Source organism: Gavia stellata, chromosome 7, assembly GCF_030936135.1.
Source record: "Gavia stellata isolate bGavSte3 chromosome 7, bGavSte3.hap2, whole genome shotgun sequence".
Lineage (NCBI taxonomy): Eukaryota > Metazoa > Chordata > Aves > Gaviiformes > Gaviidae > Gavia > Gavia stellata.
Genome location: NC_082600.1, coordinates 50,008,036 through 50,024,169, shown reverse-complemented (window position 1 = coordinate 50,024,169; position 16,134 = coordinate 50,008,036). Strand labels below are relative to the sequence as shown.

The following is a 16,134-nucleotide window of genomic DNA, read 5'->3' as shown; positions in this document are numbered from 1 at the left end:
CTGCCCTGGGACAGCTGGTAAAAACCCATCACATGTAGATACAAATCTAAGGTCTTGTCTTGATGCTAAGTGTTAATTGTACTTATCTAACAAAATGTCTGGGATAACCTATTGACTTCTATATGTTAATCTTGACCCTGGATCTAAGTTCAGTTTAAAGTACAACTAGGCACAAAAATACAGTGCTTGTTATTATTAAAACAGATAGAAATCTTTATGGACATTTTCAAAAGGTATTTTAGCCATACAGTGCTAAATAGACCAGGTATGCCACAAGAGTCACCAAAACACTTGAAGGTTTACGTGGTGTTATGTTTCTATCGTATTTGTGACCCTGAGTCCCTGTAGTGAACCGTACTGGCACTTTGATCTTCCCATTTTGCAGCATTTACATTCTCTGTGTCTTGAATGAACGGGGAGGCGGGTGAGAGCACATCGCACTGCGTGGAGTATTCTCCAGCTGCATCATCCAAACAGTAACACAAGGGAGACAGATGGTTATGGATCATTGCTTGGCAAAGACACTACAATGACTTGATGAGATCTTTGCTAAGTTTCAGTTGAGAAATTAAGTAAGCAGAAACTGTAGATGTTAAATAGAAAAAAGAGAAATCTTCTTTAATCGTGGTATCTTTTGCCAGAAGATAGCTTCAGGACTTATTAAAGATGGAGCTAGGAATCTCTTCCCTTAGTTTTCACGTTTCCAAGGCTCTTCTTCAACAACACTGAAGTCTGCAGATTTGCCATTGGTTGCCAGTGTTACCTGCAAGTAATTATCATCAACAACCGACTTAAAGGCCAAGGCACTTTGACAAGAAAAGTCAAGAGTTTTATATGGAAGATCACGACATTTACAGGAATTACATACACCGTGTCTTATTATATATGTAAAATGTATTTATTCAGAATTCACGACACTCCCAAATAGTGAGACTCCTGTTCATTTATTACACTGACTAGAAAATGTTAGCAGTAGAAAAAAAGTTCTGTATTTTCTTAGCCTTTGCTGTAGAGGTTTTTTTTTTATAAATATTTCAGATTCTACTCCTTTCTATCTCCTATAGCGTTTTCTGGATTATTTCAAAAACAGATTACTTTTTTTTTTAATGTAGACTGTAGTATTTTTTCAGTGAAATTCCTTAGCAAAGCAGGATAGCTGATGCAAGGGCATGAAAAAAATGCAAGGCCAGAATAATCATAAAGGTGCATCTATACAACCTAACTTACAATTACACCACCTTTGAAGAAATGGAGGAAAAGATACGCTGGGAAAGCATTGTTCATCATACCATTATTTCTCACAATGTAGCGAAAGATTTTGACTATAGTCAGACTGAAAACTCACAGTAACGCTATGTTTGTCTCACACAAAGTACAGCAAAACATCAGTCTTGCCTGGAAAGATCTGTGCTAAAATCTGTAGTTGTTAAGTATGGTTGAAGACCTATAGCAACTATAGTTGAAGCAACTATGGTTGAAGACCTATACCAACTCACGGTGAACACTGGCCAGTAGGTTGCATCCCAGAAATCACTATAAATAAACCCATGCTTCAAGAAAGATAGCTCCAGCCAAATGACTTAAAAAATTTAAAAAAGATAAAATGGCAGTTTAACTTTACAAAAATGATCTAGATCTTTATGATTGTGAGAGAACCTTTCATTTAATTCTAAATGCATGGCTCACTCTTTCCTAACTTACCTTGTAAGTTAACATCCTCAGCTTCAAATGAAAACTTAAAGACAGAGCTGAAATTCCCCATGCTGGATAAACTGGATGCATGGAAGCATTGGGACATGGAAACATGACAAAATGCACTGATTTTTGAAACAAAGTCAAGGTTTTTCTTAGATAATCGAAAGGGGGAAACATGCAAATACAGGAATGAACAGCTTATTCAGAAATGAAAATCACACAGAGTCATGTGAAATATGATCATAAAAAAATACAAAAATATCGTGCAATAACAACCACTCTACCCCCATATAAAAGCAAACTATACATTGACCATGCAAAATGATAAACTACTAGCGTTCTACATGCAATATATTGTAAATAGAGAGGATTTGCTAGTAGATTAGCTTTTCCAAATTCTGACCAGAGCTGCAGTGAGCTTTTCAACCCACCAGTGCATTTGACAGGATGAAGAGATGTCTCTTCAGATTTAACAGCTGCCTGTTTTGAAGCTTCAAATCCTACACTCTGTTGCTTTTGCTACTCTAACACTTGGGAGCTGTAGACCACTTCAGCATGATCCAAATGCTTTGCAAACGTCAGCCTCTATTCATAGCTTATAAAGTAGACGGTAACGTCACATCCTTTTGGCAGCTCGCAGACAGACACACGGACAAGACAAGCGACCTGCTCAAAGTCAGTCTTGTGCTCAATCCGATAAACCCTGGCTCTTCTCATGAGCTTAAAAGCACAAAATGAGATCGCAAGCAGGGCAAACCTAAAACAATGAAAAAGGACAAACACTTCCAGCTCATAAATCACTGGTCCCAAATTTTAATTAAAGGGTGTGCTTAGGATGACATACCGCACCATTCATCCATGGCTTTGAGGTAAGCTCATGCCTGAGGGAAATGAGACGAGAAACTGAAGCAGAAAAGAAAGTGCAGCAAGTATTGCATCAACGGGCTACTGCTTTCTAGCTTGACTTGGATCTCTGTGCAAATTTGAGAGACTGGAAGGAGATAAAATGATCAGTATTCGGTTCCATGAACCTGATTCAGACTGATACATGGTAGCTGAATTTGTCTTAAACCCACCGAAATTAGCATCGTCTATCTCACTGAAAAACGGTTTTCCAAAAGGAGTTAACTAAAAAGTGTGTGGGGGGCGTATGCTTATTTTTAATGAAAAAAACTTTTTTCAAATGAGATCTTTCTTTTCAGGGGGTTTCTTTTTTCCTTCAAAGTTTTCTCTCTCCTATGTCCTTTACTTTTTTGAGAAATATAAATTAATGACAATTTTTAATTTTGTGTAAGCACGTATTCTCTTTCCATTTCAAATTTTTTTTTCTTTAATTTTTCTCATGGAAAATGAGCGGGTCAGAAGAGGAACGGGAGAGCCATATCAGAAGAAAATGTTTCTTTTCAGTTTAAAAAATCATTTTATTAAAAACTTGGAAGATTCAGGGGAAAATTGAGGATAAGATGAAAGTTTTTTCTTTCCTGAATTCAGTATTACTTTTTCACCTGGAAATTCAGGTTTGGCCTGACATCATCTAGAAGTAAGCATTAGAAAAAATACATTCTAAAGAACATTTCCAGCCAGGCTGGAGACAGGGTAAAGTGATAGTATAGGACTTATATTTCCAATATATATGGTGATCTGCTAATGGACTTAGTGTAGGCATTCACAGTTAGATACTGGCTCAGGTGTGACAACTGGAAGATGCAAGAGAAATTGTTTGGATAAATGGCTAAGGTAGGCGCACTGGCAAATTCGCTGTGACAAAGACAGTGTACAGGATCAGATCAGAGTATTAACAAATAAATAAAAAAAGACTAGGAAATGAAAAGTTCCAGCTTCTTTCACTCTCTTTCTCCTCTTTTTCGAAAACTCTCTCTTGAGCTGCCCCGTCCTCGTGGTGGGTGCTCAGTAAACTTCTAACCAGTAACCTCCCCAACTGTTTTCTCATTCAACTGGTGGGGTTTCTCAAGCTCACTTTGCTCTGATCGAGATGTTATTATGACTATTAATAATCCATGTTAGTTACAGCAAGGATTAGAGAGAGAATACGATGTTTGTGTCTTAATGACTCAGGAATGATGACGGAAGCAAAGCGTAAGCACGCTGTATGAGTGCAGGAGCGTTCTGAAGCTAAAGTGCATTCAACATGTCCGTCTCTGAACAGCATATCATGGAAGGCAGTCAGCAAATGACAACACCTGTATCTGAATTGCAGCCATCCTTCATTTGGGTGGCAATTAAGTTCTCTGTTGCCATAGAAAATTAAGTACATGTCCATAGAAGGTGATGCCATATTCTCTGCGTCTTGGCATATTCCATAATACGCTGCATCTTGCCTTTGGTATGTAAACAATGTACATGATTTTTCCCCTTCAAATGACAACTTTTAAGAAGAGTGCAAAAAAAAATCTTTTGAACTGCTCAAACTCATTCAAAATGTCTGGGTTTCATGGACCTTGTTGTCACATTGTTACTTGCAGAACAATTTGAAAAATACATGCAGGTTAAAAAATAAGATAAGATAAAGCATGCAGTGCTATATACAAGTCTCAATATCCATAAATGTGAAAGGTACCTTGCACTCATCTACTATGACTGAGTTGTGAGCTGCAAAAACACATTGGTTTGAGTTGTTTTCCCTATGATTTTTCATGTCATCATAGATTGACTGAGTCTTGGTCATTTCAATGTCTTCGTGCCCTTTAAGATGGGAATCAATGGTTTCAAGTTCTGCCTTGGATAGGTGGTAGACAATGCCAGCACCAAATGAATCCCCCACGACATTGACTGACGTTCTCATCCGGTCCCTACAAAAGAAGCAAAAAACAGAGGCTGAATGGCATGAGAGGAAGAAAAAGTAGGGCACGGCAGCCCTGTTAATGTTACAGTTACTGCATTTATTTCAGAAAGTTTAAGGCATCTTTAGAACAGAAAGATGGGAGCTTTCAAGCAAAAGTGAAAAAGCTTGCTTTCCCAGGGGACTTGTTCAGACAGGGAGGATGTGCAAACTCCCATGTCCCAGCTGCTCATACTCATGGATTTTGGCAAAGAACTTGCGCTAGAGACACAGCCAAACTGCAGAGCTGTGCTTCACTGAGATCTCCCCAGCACCTGCTTCTGGAGCTGGAGGTTTCAATGTCAGGGTGCCAGGCTCACATCACTGCCCTTTGTTTAATCTGAATTCGTCAGAGCACTGAACTTAATGCAGCCAGAGAAAAGGATTTTGGATCTGATGAAGTGTTCTCCTTTCTGGGATGGATTAAGAAATGCCCTCTCCCTTTATTCTCAGTGAGCAAACTATGGGGAAAAAAAAGTCCCTGAAATATCTCCATAAGGCTCAGGCCATCGAAGCTCCTCTCCTGGCACCATCTTTACAGATGGTCATCTGTTAGCATGGCAGCATGCCCACTCGCACTACTGCATGCCAGAGCTCGGCACATGAGCCAAGCAAATATAGGTCATGGCCTACAAAATGATGAGCCTGTGACAGCACTTCAGTAACGAGTGCCCCTCGGCGTGGGAAGGTGCCAACAGAGGCTCACACGTTTCGTTGCAAAGAAACGCGTTTGTTGGCACTCCCGGGATAGGATGCCGTCGGACAGACATGCCACCCTTCTCCCATCTTGTTTGTAGAGTCAGCAGTGAACCCATGGTTGTGGATTTTCCCTGATTTCAGAATTCTGCCCCCAAACTGCCCAAAATTCTGCAAAAATGGGAGATGGTCTTACAGACTACGGGCTCCTGCTATCCTTCCTACTGCAGGTAGGCTGTATTACACATGTTGAAAGCATTTACAAACTAATTTGCCTGTTCATATCTGAACTAAAAATGAAACTCCTAAAAACCTTCTGACTGAGGGTTGCAATTCAAAGCTACCGCAGCAACTGAGCCTAGCTTTGTCAAATAGGTCAGCGAAGCGATTACGCTGATTAATTCTCAGAGGTGTATCCACAAAGACTCATTTACACCAAATGGGCAGGTTGTACAGTGTGGACATTTCCCAAGTGACAGAAAAGCCAGTGTGTAAGCCCTCATTTCCCATGACAGTGATTAATTTGAAGACACCCTTTCTAGTATTTCTGGTACTAGGTTTGTGTGACATCTCATTTTCCTGTAGAACAATGAGAAAAAAACCCTACCTATATAAACCCCAACTTATAAACATTCATTACACATGCCTATTCACAGCCATACAAACTTTTGAGCCCTTTTTAACATCTTTGCTCTAAATATCTGTAAATTTGCCATTCCCAGCTGTGGAACTGTATTTCTTCTCTCCCTTGCCACAATATCAAGTTTACGTATTTGGAGTTTGTGGTGTAATATCTTAGTTAAAGCAGTTAATTTTTTATTTTTTGTCATCAAAAGAATACCCAGAAGGAAAAAAACCCTCCAATAATTCCCCGGAAAAAAACCCCAAACCAACAACCCATAGGAGGAAAACATCCTTCCAGTTTTGCTTCACACAAATGAAATGCTTTACACAGTTCTCATCCCATGCCTGTGAAGAGTGTTTTAAACCTGGTCAGAGTAGCAGAATAGGAAAAGATGACTTTCTGAACGTAACTTTTAATTAAGACCATCAAATATACTGAACCAGCTCCACAAAAAGAACACCTGCTTAATTCTTTTTTTGTATGAGTGGTAGTAAATTTTGAAAAGATTCCCTGATGCCAGACGATGGAGGGATAGTATAGGATGCCAAAAAAACAAGGTGGAGAGAATACATACATATAATTGAGGCATAATTCAAATTCTGAACGGGTCATTTGAGGAGATGCTCCAGCCCATATGCACATACTACTAGGCAAGAGATTCAGCGATACAAACTGCACGCTGTGGCAGAACATGCTATACCATGTGAACCGAAGTAAACAAGTATGTTCTTTACAACAGAAAGGACAAAGTCTCGGCTGTCAGGAATCAACAGCGAAGTGCCACTGACCTCTTTTGGGCCAAAGAACACCCTCAGAAGAACAAAGAACTCTGTACTTATTCTTCTGTTAAAAACAACGAAGCAATTCATTCCAGCTATGCTGGAACAATGTAATCAAAATCAATCCAGGCAAGTTGCAGGCTAGTGAATGACTTGCCCCAACACACCTACTTCTGCATTGTCCGTAACAGCTTCTGAGAGGAATAATGGGACTGAAAGTCAAAGTTCTTTCTCAAAAGCCAACTCAACATCTGGTAAGAATAAGCTTTGGAATAATTGGGAAGTAATTCTTTAAATCCTGATAAGGGTTAATGCCTAATTTCCTCAAACTGGCATAAATCAGAAGAACTGGAAGCTTAACAATGTAGATGAAAGAAATAGAAATGAGAAGAACTGAATCAAGCCCCCTTGTTATTAATGTCATAGTACTTATATAAAATGCTAGTATGCAAAAAAGTTACTCCTGTTCCCTGAAAGCTTGAAAACCCGGTATATCAACCTTACTAGATTTTAGAAAGGAGATTAAAATCTTAGCACACCTGCTACGTCAAAGACCAGGTGACACGTTTAACTTGCCTCACCTCTGTCATTATAGGAAAGACCTCCTGTTTTCTGTAGTTTAATTCGGTTTATATAAGGCCCTGTTCATAACACCCAGACATCAACTGGGTCTGAATATTCTGAATTTAGATCTAAGCCAAGGAACAGAGTCAGAACTCAGGCAGTCTTTTCTGAGTTACTGAATGAAGGTTTAAATACTGGATCAGCTGTCCAAGCCCATTTTCTCTAATTCCTCTCTCTTCACTGCAAAATACCACTGTATTTGAGGCTGTGCTATGGTATTTGCTAAGCTTGTCAGTCTCACATCTGGAAAGTAGACAGCTTCTGGCTAGAGCAAAAGAAGCTGGTTTTATTCCGGCTGTTGGCATAAAATTACTGTCCTATTAAATGTCACTGCTGTGTTGTGCTTAGGTTTCAACTGAGAAACTATGAGAGTTGTGAAATCTTGGGAAACTTGCCTGGTGAAAGAGCTCACACTGTGTATGTACGCGTGGGAGGGGGAAAGGTTGAGCAACCTAATCTCTATAGATATTGGAGAGGCTTGAGAAGAAATTGATACAGAAACCTTTTGGCTCCAATTTGAAGGAGAGAGTGCCAAGTTTAAGGACAATCAAAAGTAAGCCTTGTGTTACACCATGACCATTCTTGCAAAACTGGTTTTGGTAAGACCACAGTTTCAGATGATGGTAGTATTGTAAAATCAATTGATGTTCTGATTTTTTTTTTAATCAGAAATATTGAAAAACTCATAAAGTAGGACATTTTTTAAAAGCTTTCACTATCTGGAATTGAAATGTTATAAAAGAGCTATTCCAAATATTTCTACACGGCTGGCTGCATTTACACACTGGTTCCAGAAAAGTGGCTGGAATCGGGTCTTAAATATTTTAACTTTCTCTTCTACATTCTGTTAGAAATACTGTTGTAACATTATTTGACGATCTAAATAAATGGAAGAAGACAATGTTTGTAAGTAAAGAAAATATCTTTTTATGACCTTTTGTTTCAGATATTCTTTAGGTCTGGTTTGTGTGCCCAAAAGCTTGCTCAAAAGTTGGCTTCTGTGCTTTTCTTAACATCAGCAATGTCAGCAGCATTGTTTTCTATATCTCATTAGATCATCGTATCTACCACAACACAACCACTGTCAGGTATCAACTGTTGACATATCACAACGCTTCCACCAACAAATTTGGTCTTAACTTCACAGCACTAGTGGCATGATACTGAGCTTTTCACCTCCTTTTTCATCTCTTTTCCCTCTACCTTTTAATTCTAACTCACGCTGCAATTGCACCGCTGACTGTTAGGCCAGAAGGATCCAAACCCAACTGTTTGTGCTGAAAGGTTCTTTTGCCTGGCATTTATTTTGGAAAAACATGTTGAGATATTTCTTTCAGAAGTACTATCCTTCCTATACTTACATTTATCACCACTACAGCTCCACAGTACAGATGTTTTTATTTCCTAAGCAGGGCTGGATGAGCCAGCAGTAACAATTCTGCTGAAGCCGAGCCTGAAATGCAACACCTACTAGCGGGTCAGAACTGCTGGTAAACTCACAGCTCTGAGGGTTGCTGGTGTGGGCAGAGCTCCTCAGTCCACAGGAATATTTTTAAATGACATTTCCCTAAAGAAACAAACAAACCACAGGCTCCTTTTGCACATCCTCCTACCAGCTGCAGAAACCTACCTATTTGCCTTACTTTGCGAGCCAGCAAAAACATATATTTAAAATGAGCATGTACCTCCCTTTTGCTCTCCTCCTCCCAGCTGCAGATTCCTATGCCGCTTTCCTGTTTTCAACCATGACCTCATAAATACAATAAACCCGCAGAATATCACATTTTTCCCTACGCCAGCTGTACTCTGACTGCTGAACCCTGCCTCATTTCACCATTCTGAGTCATGATATCAGGATATTCAGTTATATATAAAATATAGAAGTCATCTTTTCCCTTTGCCTTCCCAAGCTGTACATTACTCTTTCATCTTTCCCTGAAGCAGAAATCGGAGCTGCATGCTATTCTTCACAACTCTTAGTGACAAGATAGGTAATAGAGAGAATATAGCAGCAGATCCGAAATACCTGTCAGAGTATTGACCAAGTTCTTGAATTCTTCTCAATAAGACAAAAGATAATGACAGAAAATTAATTTTCTATTTTATCTTCACATTCTCAACTCCGCTGTACCTTCTGGCATAATTTTAGTAGTGTATCTGGGACTGAAAGCTACCACAAGCGGGCATCTGAGGCTGCTCGTGTAGGAGGAAATGCACAAATAGTACTTACATCTCCCCTTCCGGGCACCATGGCTGGCACAACAGAAACATACGTCTTTACTACATAAAGGAATCTTAGGGGAGAGGTGGCTGTTGACCAGAATATACGGTGCTGCAGCAGTAAAGACAATATAAAAGCCTCTAGAAGCCAGTACAACTTAGAGGACTACTGAGTCCCTGTCAGCTCTGCGCAGGTGACAGAAAGATATCCACATTGTTAAATGGCAACATGAGAAAGGATGTGGTTTGGCATACGCTCTGTCTGTATTTACAGCTTCTGTATTCAAACGCTGAAGAGCAAAAGCCTTGAAAAACTATCTGTGGGTTAGCTGTTTCTTGTCGGAGGACCTGCAATGGCACTGAAGGACTTGGATCTCAAGTCCTTGAAAATGAACGTCAGTCTTTCCCGTTTGCAGGATCTGTCAGTAAAATCAAGCTAGGGAATGACCTTCTCTCTTTCAGTTTGCTTTCTTATTTGTCTTTGGTTTATATCCTTCTCTAGAACAGTTTCTTTCTTAAAAGTATTTTACTTTCTTACATACAAACAGAAATAGACTTTCCCCACTACGAGCATAAAACATTTGATACTACAGATGCCCAAATCACCCTGTAACTTGATGACAATATTCTGATGGAACCCACATTTTCAGCATTCGTCCTTAATTTTAGACCAGAACTACAAGAAACAGAAATATGAAAGCAAAGATTAGAAAACTGCTCTTGAGCTGTGGCTGCGATGGAGAGGCATCATTAGGAAGAAGAAAATACATGAGCATGAGCCCCAGGGTCTTACAAGAATATCCTTGGCTCATAGAAACTGACTTCAGTAGCTCTGTAACAATTTGTACCAGCTGAGAAGCTGCTCTCAGGGTCTCCTACTTCATCAAATAGCCTATTCCCTCCATTGCTTCATCTGTAGAGGAGAGTCTTAGAGTTCTTGAAGATCAACGGTTGAAAAGCTCTACAGACGAGTATTACTTCATTACTTTTTCTGCACCAAACAGTGCAGTCAGCACAACTTACAAAAGCCAGTCAACAGCAACAAGCAAACTGATGTCCTGGGTAGGGAGACCCACTGCAGTAAGGATGAGAAGCATAGTGACAAGTCCCGCGCTGGGAATACTGGCAGCTCCAACACTTGCAAGGGTGGCGGTCAAACTGCAAAAACAAAAATCAAATGGGGGTAGCAGGAAGAGGAACATACACTTTCATTGCGTACTCATGAGATTAGGAAGGCATTATTTTTAATGATTTCTTCCCAGAAAACTAACGACTATATGATAAATCATGGTAAGCTCAGGTCACATTTTTCACGCTTGTATTTCTCCAGAAATACTTATATGGGGACGCCAGATCTATGGGGTTTGTTCTGAGAGTTGTAAGACAGTTGTCTGAGAGTTTTAAGTTCTGTAAGTTGGTTATGATATTCAAATCTTTGGCCTGGTGGTGTTTTCTGAGCTCTACCAGCACATCCAGGGTGTTGAATCCTGAGTTTTGATCATCCAGACTTGCTGAAGTTCAGTGTCTACAGGTTGAATTTTCAAGGTGGTTCATTTCTGTTTATTTATGGTACCTGAAAACTGAATTGTGAGGTAATGGCTCAGAAAAAGTGGTTATTATCAAGTATAGAAGAGTAAAAGTCTTGGTATCCAAAACTCCCGCAGTACAAGCCAGTGGGGTACCAAGCCTAGCTACAAATCACCCTAGATGATGAAAAAGCAAAAATCATCTGATTGTTTCATAAATCCAAACCTGTCTTCATTTTTGCCTCTCTCATTTTTAGATGAAGACCAGTAGAGTGAATGTCTGTGCTCCTAATGTTTGTAAAAATACAACACAGACCGTAACAAATATCAACATCATTGGGCAATCCTATGAAGAATGGAAAATAAATTTGTCAGAGAACAAGCCCAGGGGAGAAAAACGGGGAAGAGAAGGAGAAGAGAGGGAGAGAGAGGGAAAGGAAAAAGGAGATGAAACACAGAGATGAGTAACATGGTTGTACCTCTGTGGGTGTACCCAACAAATCTGAAAGTGCTTCCAATGCAGAAGTAGGGGATAAAAGTCTCTGTGGGGGAAATCCTCGGCCGTTAGCCACAGAACTAATCTGTGAGGATGTTAGCCTGATCTAGAGCTGGCAGACAGCTGGGTCTGACCCCAACAATCCAGGTTGCGGTGTGTTTGTCAGGTGTCTGGGTTAGAGTGCAACCTGGCCTACTAACCACCCAGATAGGTCCAGCAGGTACGCAGGCAGGATGCTCTGCTCTGCCGTCGGGCTCTGCGTGTGGTGCCAGCTCCTCCGGCACTTCCAGCCTGAACTGGTAAGGGATTGCTTCCAAGCTCTGTGACGAAATGCTCCTGCCAATCTTCCCACAGCAGAGCTTAGAGGGCTGGAGGGGAATGAAGCTAGCACTGTTCAGGTCTAAACAGGGTCTGGCTTAACTACCATTTCCAAGATCACCCTCTCCCAAAGAAGACAGGAAAACGGAGGGTCTACATGACCAATCTGAAGTAACTAGGGCTGATCAAAGGCTAACTAAGTCTTCGTGAGTTTATGTCTGGGACATTTGAATATCCTCAGTATCACAAACTGGACTGGACAGACAAAACCTACTAACCTTTCATTTTCAAGAGACAGTTCTTGTCATATTGTTGTAGCAAAAATGCTATACTGCATGAAGAGGAAAACCAATGGTTTTCTTACAGATAGCCCAAAGTTGCCACCTGCTTAGTGCATGTGAGTCACAAAGCTGGCTACACCAGCCTTGAAATGGTGAGATCAGGAAGAGCTAATGGGTCAGTCCCTCAGAGGAGGAGAGGAGTAACTCGGGTTCAAGCCTACCAAATCTCTTGGACAACAGCTGATTCCTGACTTGAATTTCCCTGGTCTCAATTTAGTTTAATATCTGGCATTTCTGAAATGACTGTTTAGGGTCTTAGCAACAAATATGCATCATGCAGGTCTAGCATCTGCCTTCATTAGAAGCAACCCCGAACCTTTTACAAACCTTGGCTCTACTATTTCAGGGGTTGGGGCAAGAGGTAAAGAAACGGAAAATGTGGAACTAGTATAGCTGGACAAGAAACACAGAACCAGACAGCCCTTTGCAGGAGTTTCTTTAGTGTTAAAAGGATTTAATAAAAGAAAGGTGGGTGGGTGAAAACTACAGGAAGAAGGCAAACTTGGCAGCCTTCACTTGTGGTTTCCATTTTAACTATTCAAAACGTTAGGCCTGGTGTCTTCATCAAGTTTTCCATTCTAAATTAACTTTAGCTGCAGCAGTCATAACTTTGTCATTGTTTTTTTATTAGTCACCCTACCTAATAGGTCTTAAAACTCCATTACAGTAAACAATTTTCAAACACTCTTATCCATTTTTAATAGGGACTTTCCCTTGTCCTTCCAGATATTCAGCTGAGTCCTAAATACGACAATTTGATGCAAAAAGACTAGAGCTAATATTTGCTGGGTTAGACATAAAAAGTCTGGGAGCATCCAGACCATGATGCAGGCAATCTCACCCTCAGGCTGGGCTATTCTCAGTCCATTTTGTTTGCTGCTGACCCAAGTCACAGAAGAAGTACAGGCAAACATAAATATATGGATACATTTTTTAGGTACAATTTTTTCTTCCAATGTATATAAACAGATACATTCTAGAAAGTTAATGCCCCATATACCTGTTGTAGCGTCCCTCTATACTAAGGAAGTAGCATGCAGTAAGGCTACAAATGATAGAAAACGCGTGTCACCAGAGAACCAGGACCTATGTATACGACATTCCTTTGTATATCGTTATTAGAAATCCATGGATTTCACAGTGAATCCCACAGCTACTGAGAAGACATCCAACCCAAAGCTTCATATTTTATAGTTTGTAGAAACCAAGCCTACAAGTATTTTGAACTGACCTCACAGTAACTATCTGGCCTCCATCCAGCTCAATTCCATTCATCTGTGCTATGAAGATGGCAGCCACAGCTTCATAAAGGGCAGTTCCATCCATGTTAATAGTTGCTCCAACAGGAAGAACGAACCTTGTTACACGTTTATCAATACCTAAATTTTCTTCAAGACACCGGAATGTGACAGGTAATGTTCCAGCACTGAAGGACAGAAAGCAAGAAAGTAGAGAAGACATAATTAAAATATAACGTACACACATAAGGGAGCAAAGTCAGAAATTCTGCTATCATTGTTTCCATCTTCTACTTCCACTTTCTGCTGTGATACATGTCTTTTTTAGCCAATTTTTAAATTAGGTCTGCATTTAGCTGGAAGTGGGACTGAGGCCAAGACATGAATCATAGAATCATAGAATGGTTTGGGATAGAAGGGACCTTAAAGATCATCTAGTTCCAACCCCCCCTGCCATGGGCAGGGACACCTTCCACTAGACCAGGTTGCTCAAAGCCCCGTCCAACCTGGCCTTGAACACTTCCAGGGATGGGGCATCCACAGCTTCTCTGGGCAACCTGTGCCAGTGCCTCCCCACCCTCACGGTGAAGAATTTCGTCCTAATATCTCATCTAAATCTACCCTCTTTCAGTTTAAAGCCATTACCCCTTGTCCTATCACTACATGCCCTTGTAACAAGTCCCTCTCCAGCTTTCTTGTAGGCCCCTTCAAGTACTGGAAGGCTGCTATAACGCTGCCTCAGCCTGTCCTCATAGGAGAGGTGTTCCAGCCCCCTGATCATGAACATGACTTGAAGTAAGGATGAGAGCTTGAGAGAGCATAGATGAATTTTTCAGACTCATTTATGAATTATTTCTTGCCTTTTGTTCAAAAAGACAAGTTCCAGATATTTTCTGATGGACAGAACTATAAGCATAGGGACAAATCCTAAATTTCTTTGATCGTGAATTTGCTCTGAATGGAGAAATCAGTCTTGCATTAAGGAATGAAAAAGCCAGGCAAAAAGATACCACCCATGGAGTTCCCAGACACTGGGGGACAGGAAAGGATATGCAACACAGCTGGAGGATAGGAAAAGATGTGAAAGATGGCTGGAGGAGGGGAACAGCTCCTTGCACAGATCCACAGTGCCTTCCCTTTGTGGGAATAGTTCAGGCTATTACATCCACTTGCTCAAAATAAAACACCTTCATCAAAAAATACTGCTGAAAACTGAACATACTCTTTTCCCCTGTAGATATAAATATCTTCTACTTCTTTGCTTCCCTAGAAGGTCTGCCTGCCTCAGGCAAAGGACTTACTGCAACAAGCATGAAACCCAACACAGGAACAAGTTTTGGTTCCTTACTTTTCTGTGTTTTCTCTGAGGTGATGTCCACTACTAAATGAAGTGGGTTGTTGCCTGAGATGCTGTTCTGAAAAGAAAGCTGACCTGGGGAAATTCCTTTTAACTGGTCTTTCATACAGAAGCAGCTGGAGCACATCTGTTGTGGTTTATTTGCTTTTATTCAGCTGTTTGTTAGCAGAATTTCTCAAAGGTCTTCACTACTGTATCCTACTAATTCTGGTGTCATTGCCCCTACAAAAATACTAACTTGCTCATAGAAGAGTGAAGGACTAGACTCAGCAAATTTTCTCAGATAAATACTCAGATAAATACAGCATATTGTTGCTAGTGCCTTGCAACTTCAGGGTCTTTCCAACTCATTCATTCATCCACTGTCACAGAGATGCTACTGGTACAAAAAATGTAATCTTTCCATTTTACAGATAAGTAAACCATGGAAAAGGGAGAGGAAGGAATGATTAAGATACCTAACTATAAAAATGTAGTGTCATAATAAACATCCTAGGTTATCTGGAACAAGCACATGAGGCTGACCTATCTTGCATTGGATCTATGGAAAACCCAAACCCTTCTGGACTGGCAGATGCCTATGTCACTTCCTAAATGACTCCTCTTGTTCCACATCTATGGAGATATGAGTTAGAAGATATGAGCTTCTAGATCCCCACCTTGTGCTCAAATGACCAGATCATTCTTAGCTCACAGAGGTATTTTTTTAACAGATGTCGATAAGCCAGACACACGGTACCAATAATTTGTGTTCTAGCATCTTCATAAATATGTTTGTAATTATGATTTATTTTACTGTGTTTTTAATCAAAGGTAATCAAATGCTTAATATTCTGGGTTAGCCAAATCAGAGAGAATTCATACTTTTTAAAAACGATGTAGTATATTCTCTCATAAGTTACTCTAGCAGCTATATTTATAGCAGATAGCAGAAAACATCTAGTGAGTCATTAACTAATAACTACTAGTTAGTTTTCAAGTCAGTTCCAGGATCACTTTGCCTCCTTACAGCAAAGATATTCCTGTATCTTAGTAAAAGAAAAATAGAATAGAAAATGTAGTTCACTGACACACACTGAAACTCAGTCAGATAAGGTTCTTCTTCTTCAGAAATACAAGTCCCACCTTCCCTTTACTGTTACAAATCACATCATCAGCACAAGGTGTGTACCAGCCACGGCCTACCATTGTTGCAATGAAGCCCGGTGGGCTGAGCAGGCAAGGACTACGCAACTATCTTCTCCCTTCAGTTCTGCCACCATGAACAAGGACAAGTGGACAGGCCACAGAGACAAGGCTTCTTTATTAGAAGAGCACAATACGTAGATGCCTTCCCTGGTTCCCCAGCCTGGCCAAAGAGCTTTCATAGGTCCCTGAATA

The 16,134-nt window shown here is 40.3% G+C and overlaps 1 protein-coding gene across 1 annotated transcript in view; it reads right to left on the bottom strand.

Moving 5' to 3' along the window:
• Positions 1-688: 688 nt before the first annotated feature.
• SLC1A2 (solute carrier family 1 member 2) overlaps positions 689-16,134 on the bottom strand; it is a 30,743-nt gene continuing 15,297 nt past the window's right edge. The window contains exons 7-10 of the mRNA XM_059819432.1: positions 13,391-13,585; positions 10,502-10,636; positions 4,274-4,505; positions 689-763 (exon numbers count right to left, since the gene is read on the bottom strand). Coding sequence (XP_059675415.1) covers positions 689-763; positions 4,274-4,505; positions 10,502-10,636; positions 13,391-13,585 — 637 coding nt within the window. The remainder of the gene's footprint in view (positions 764-4,273; positions 4,506-10,501; positions 10,637-13,390; positions 13,586-16,134) is intronic.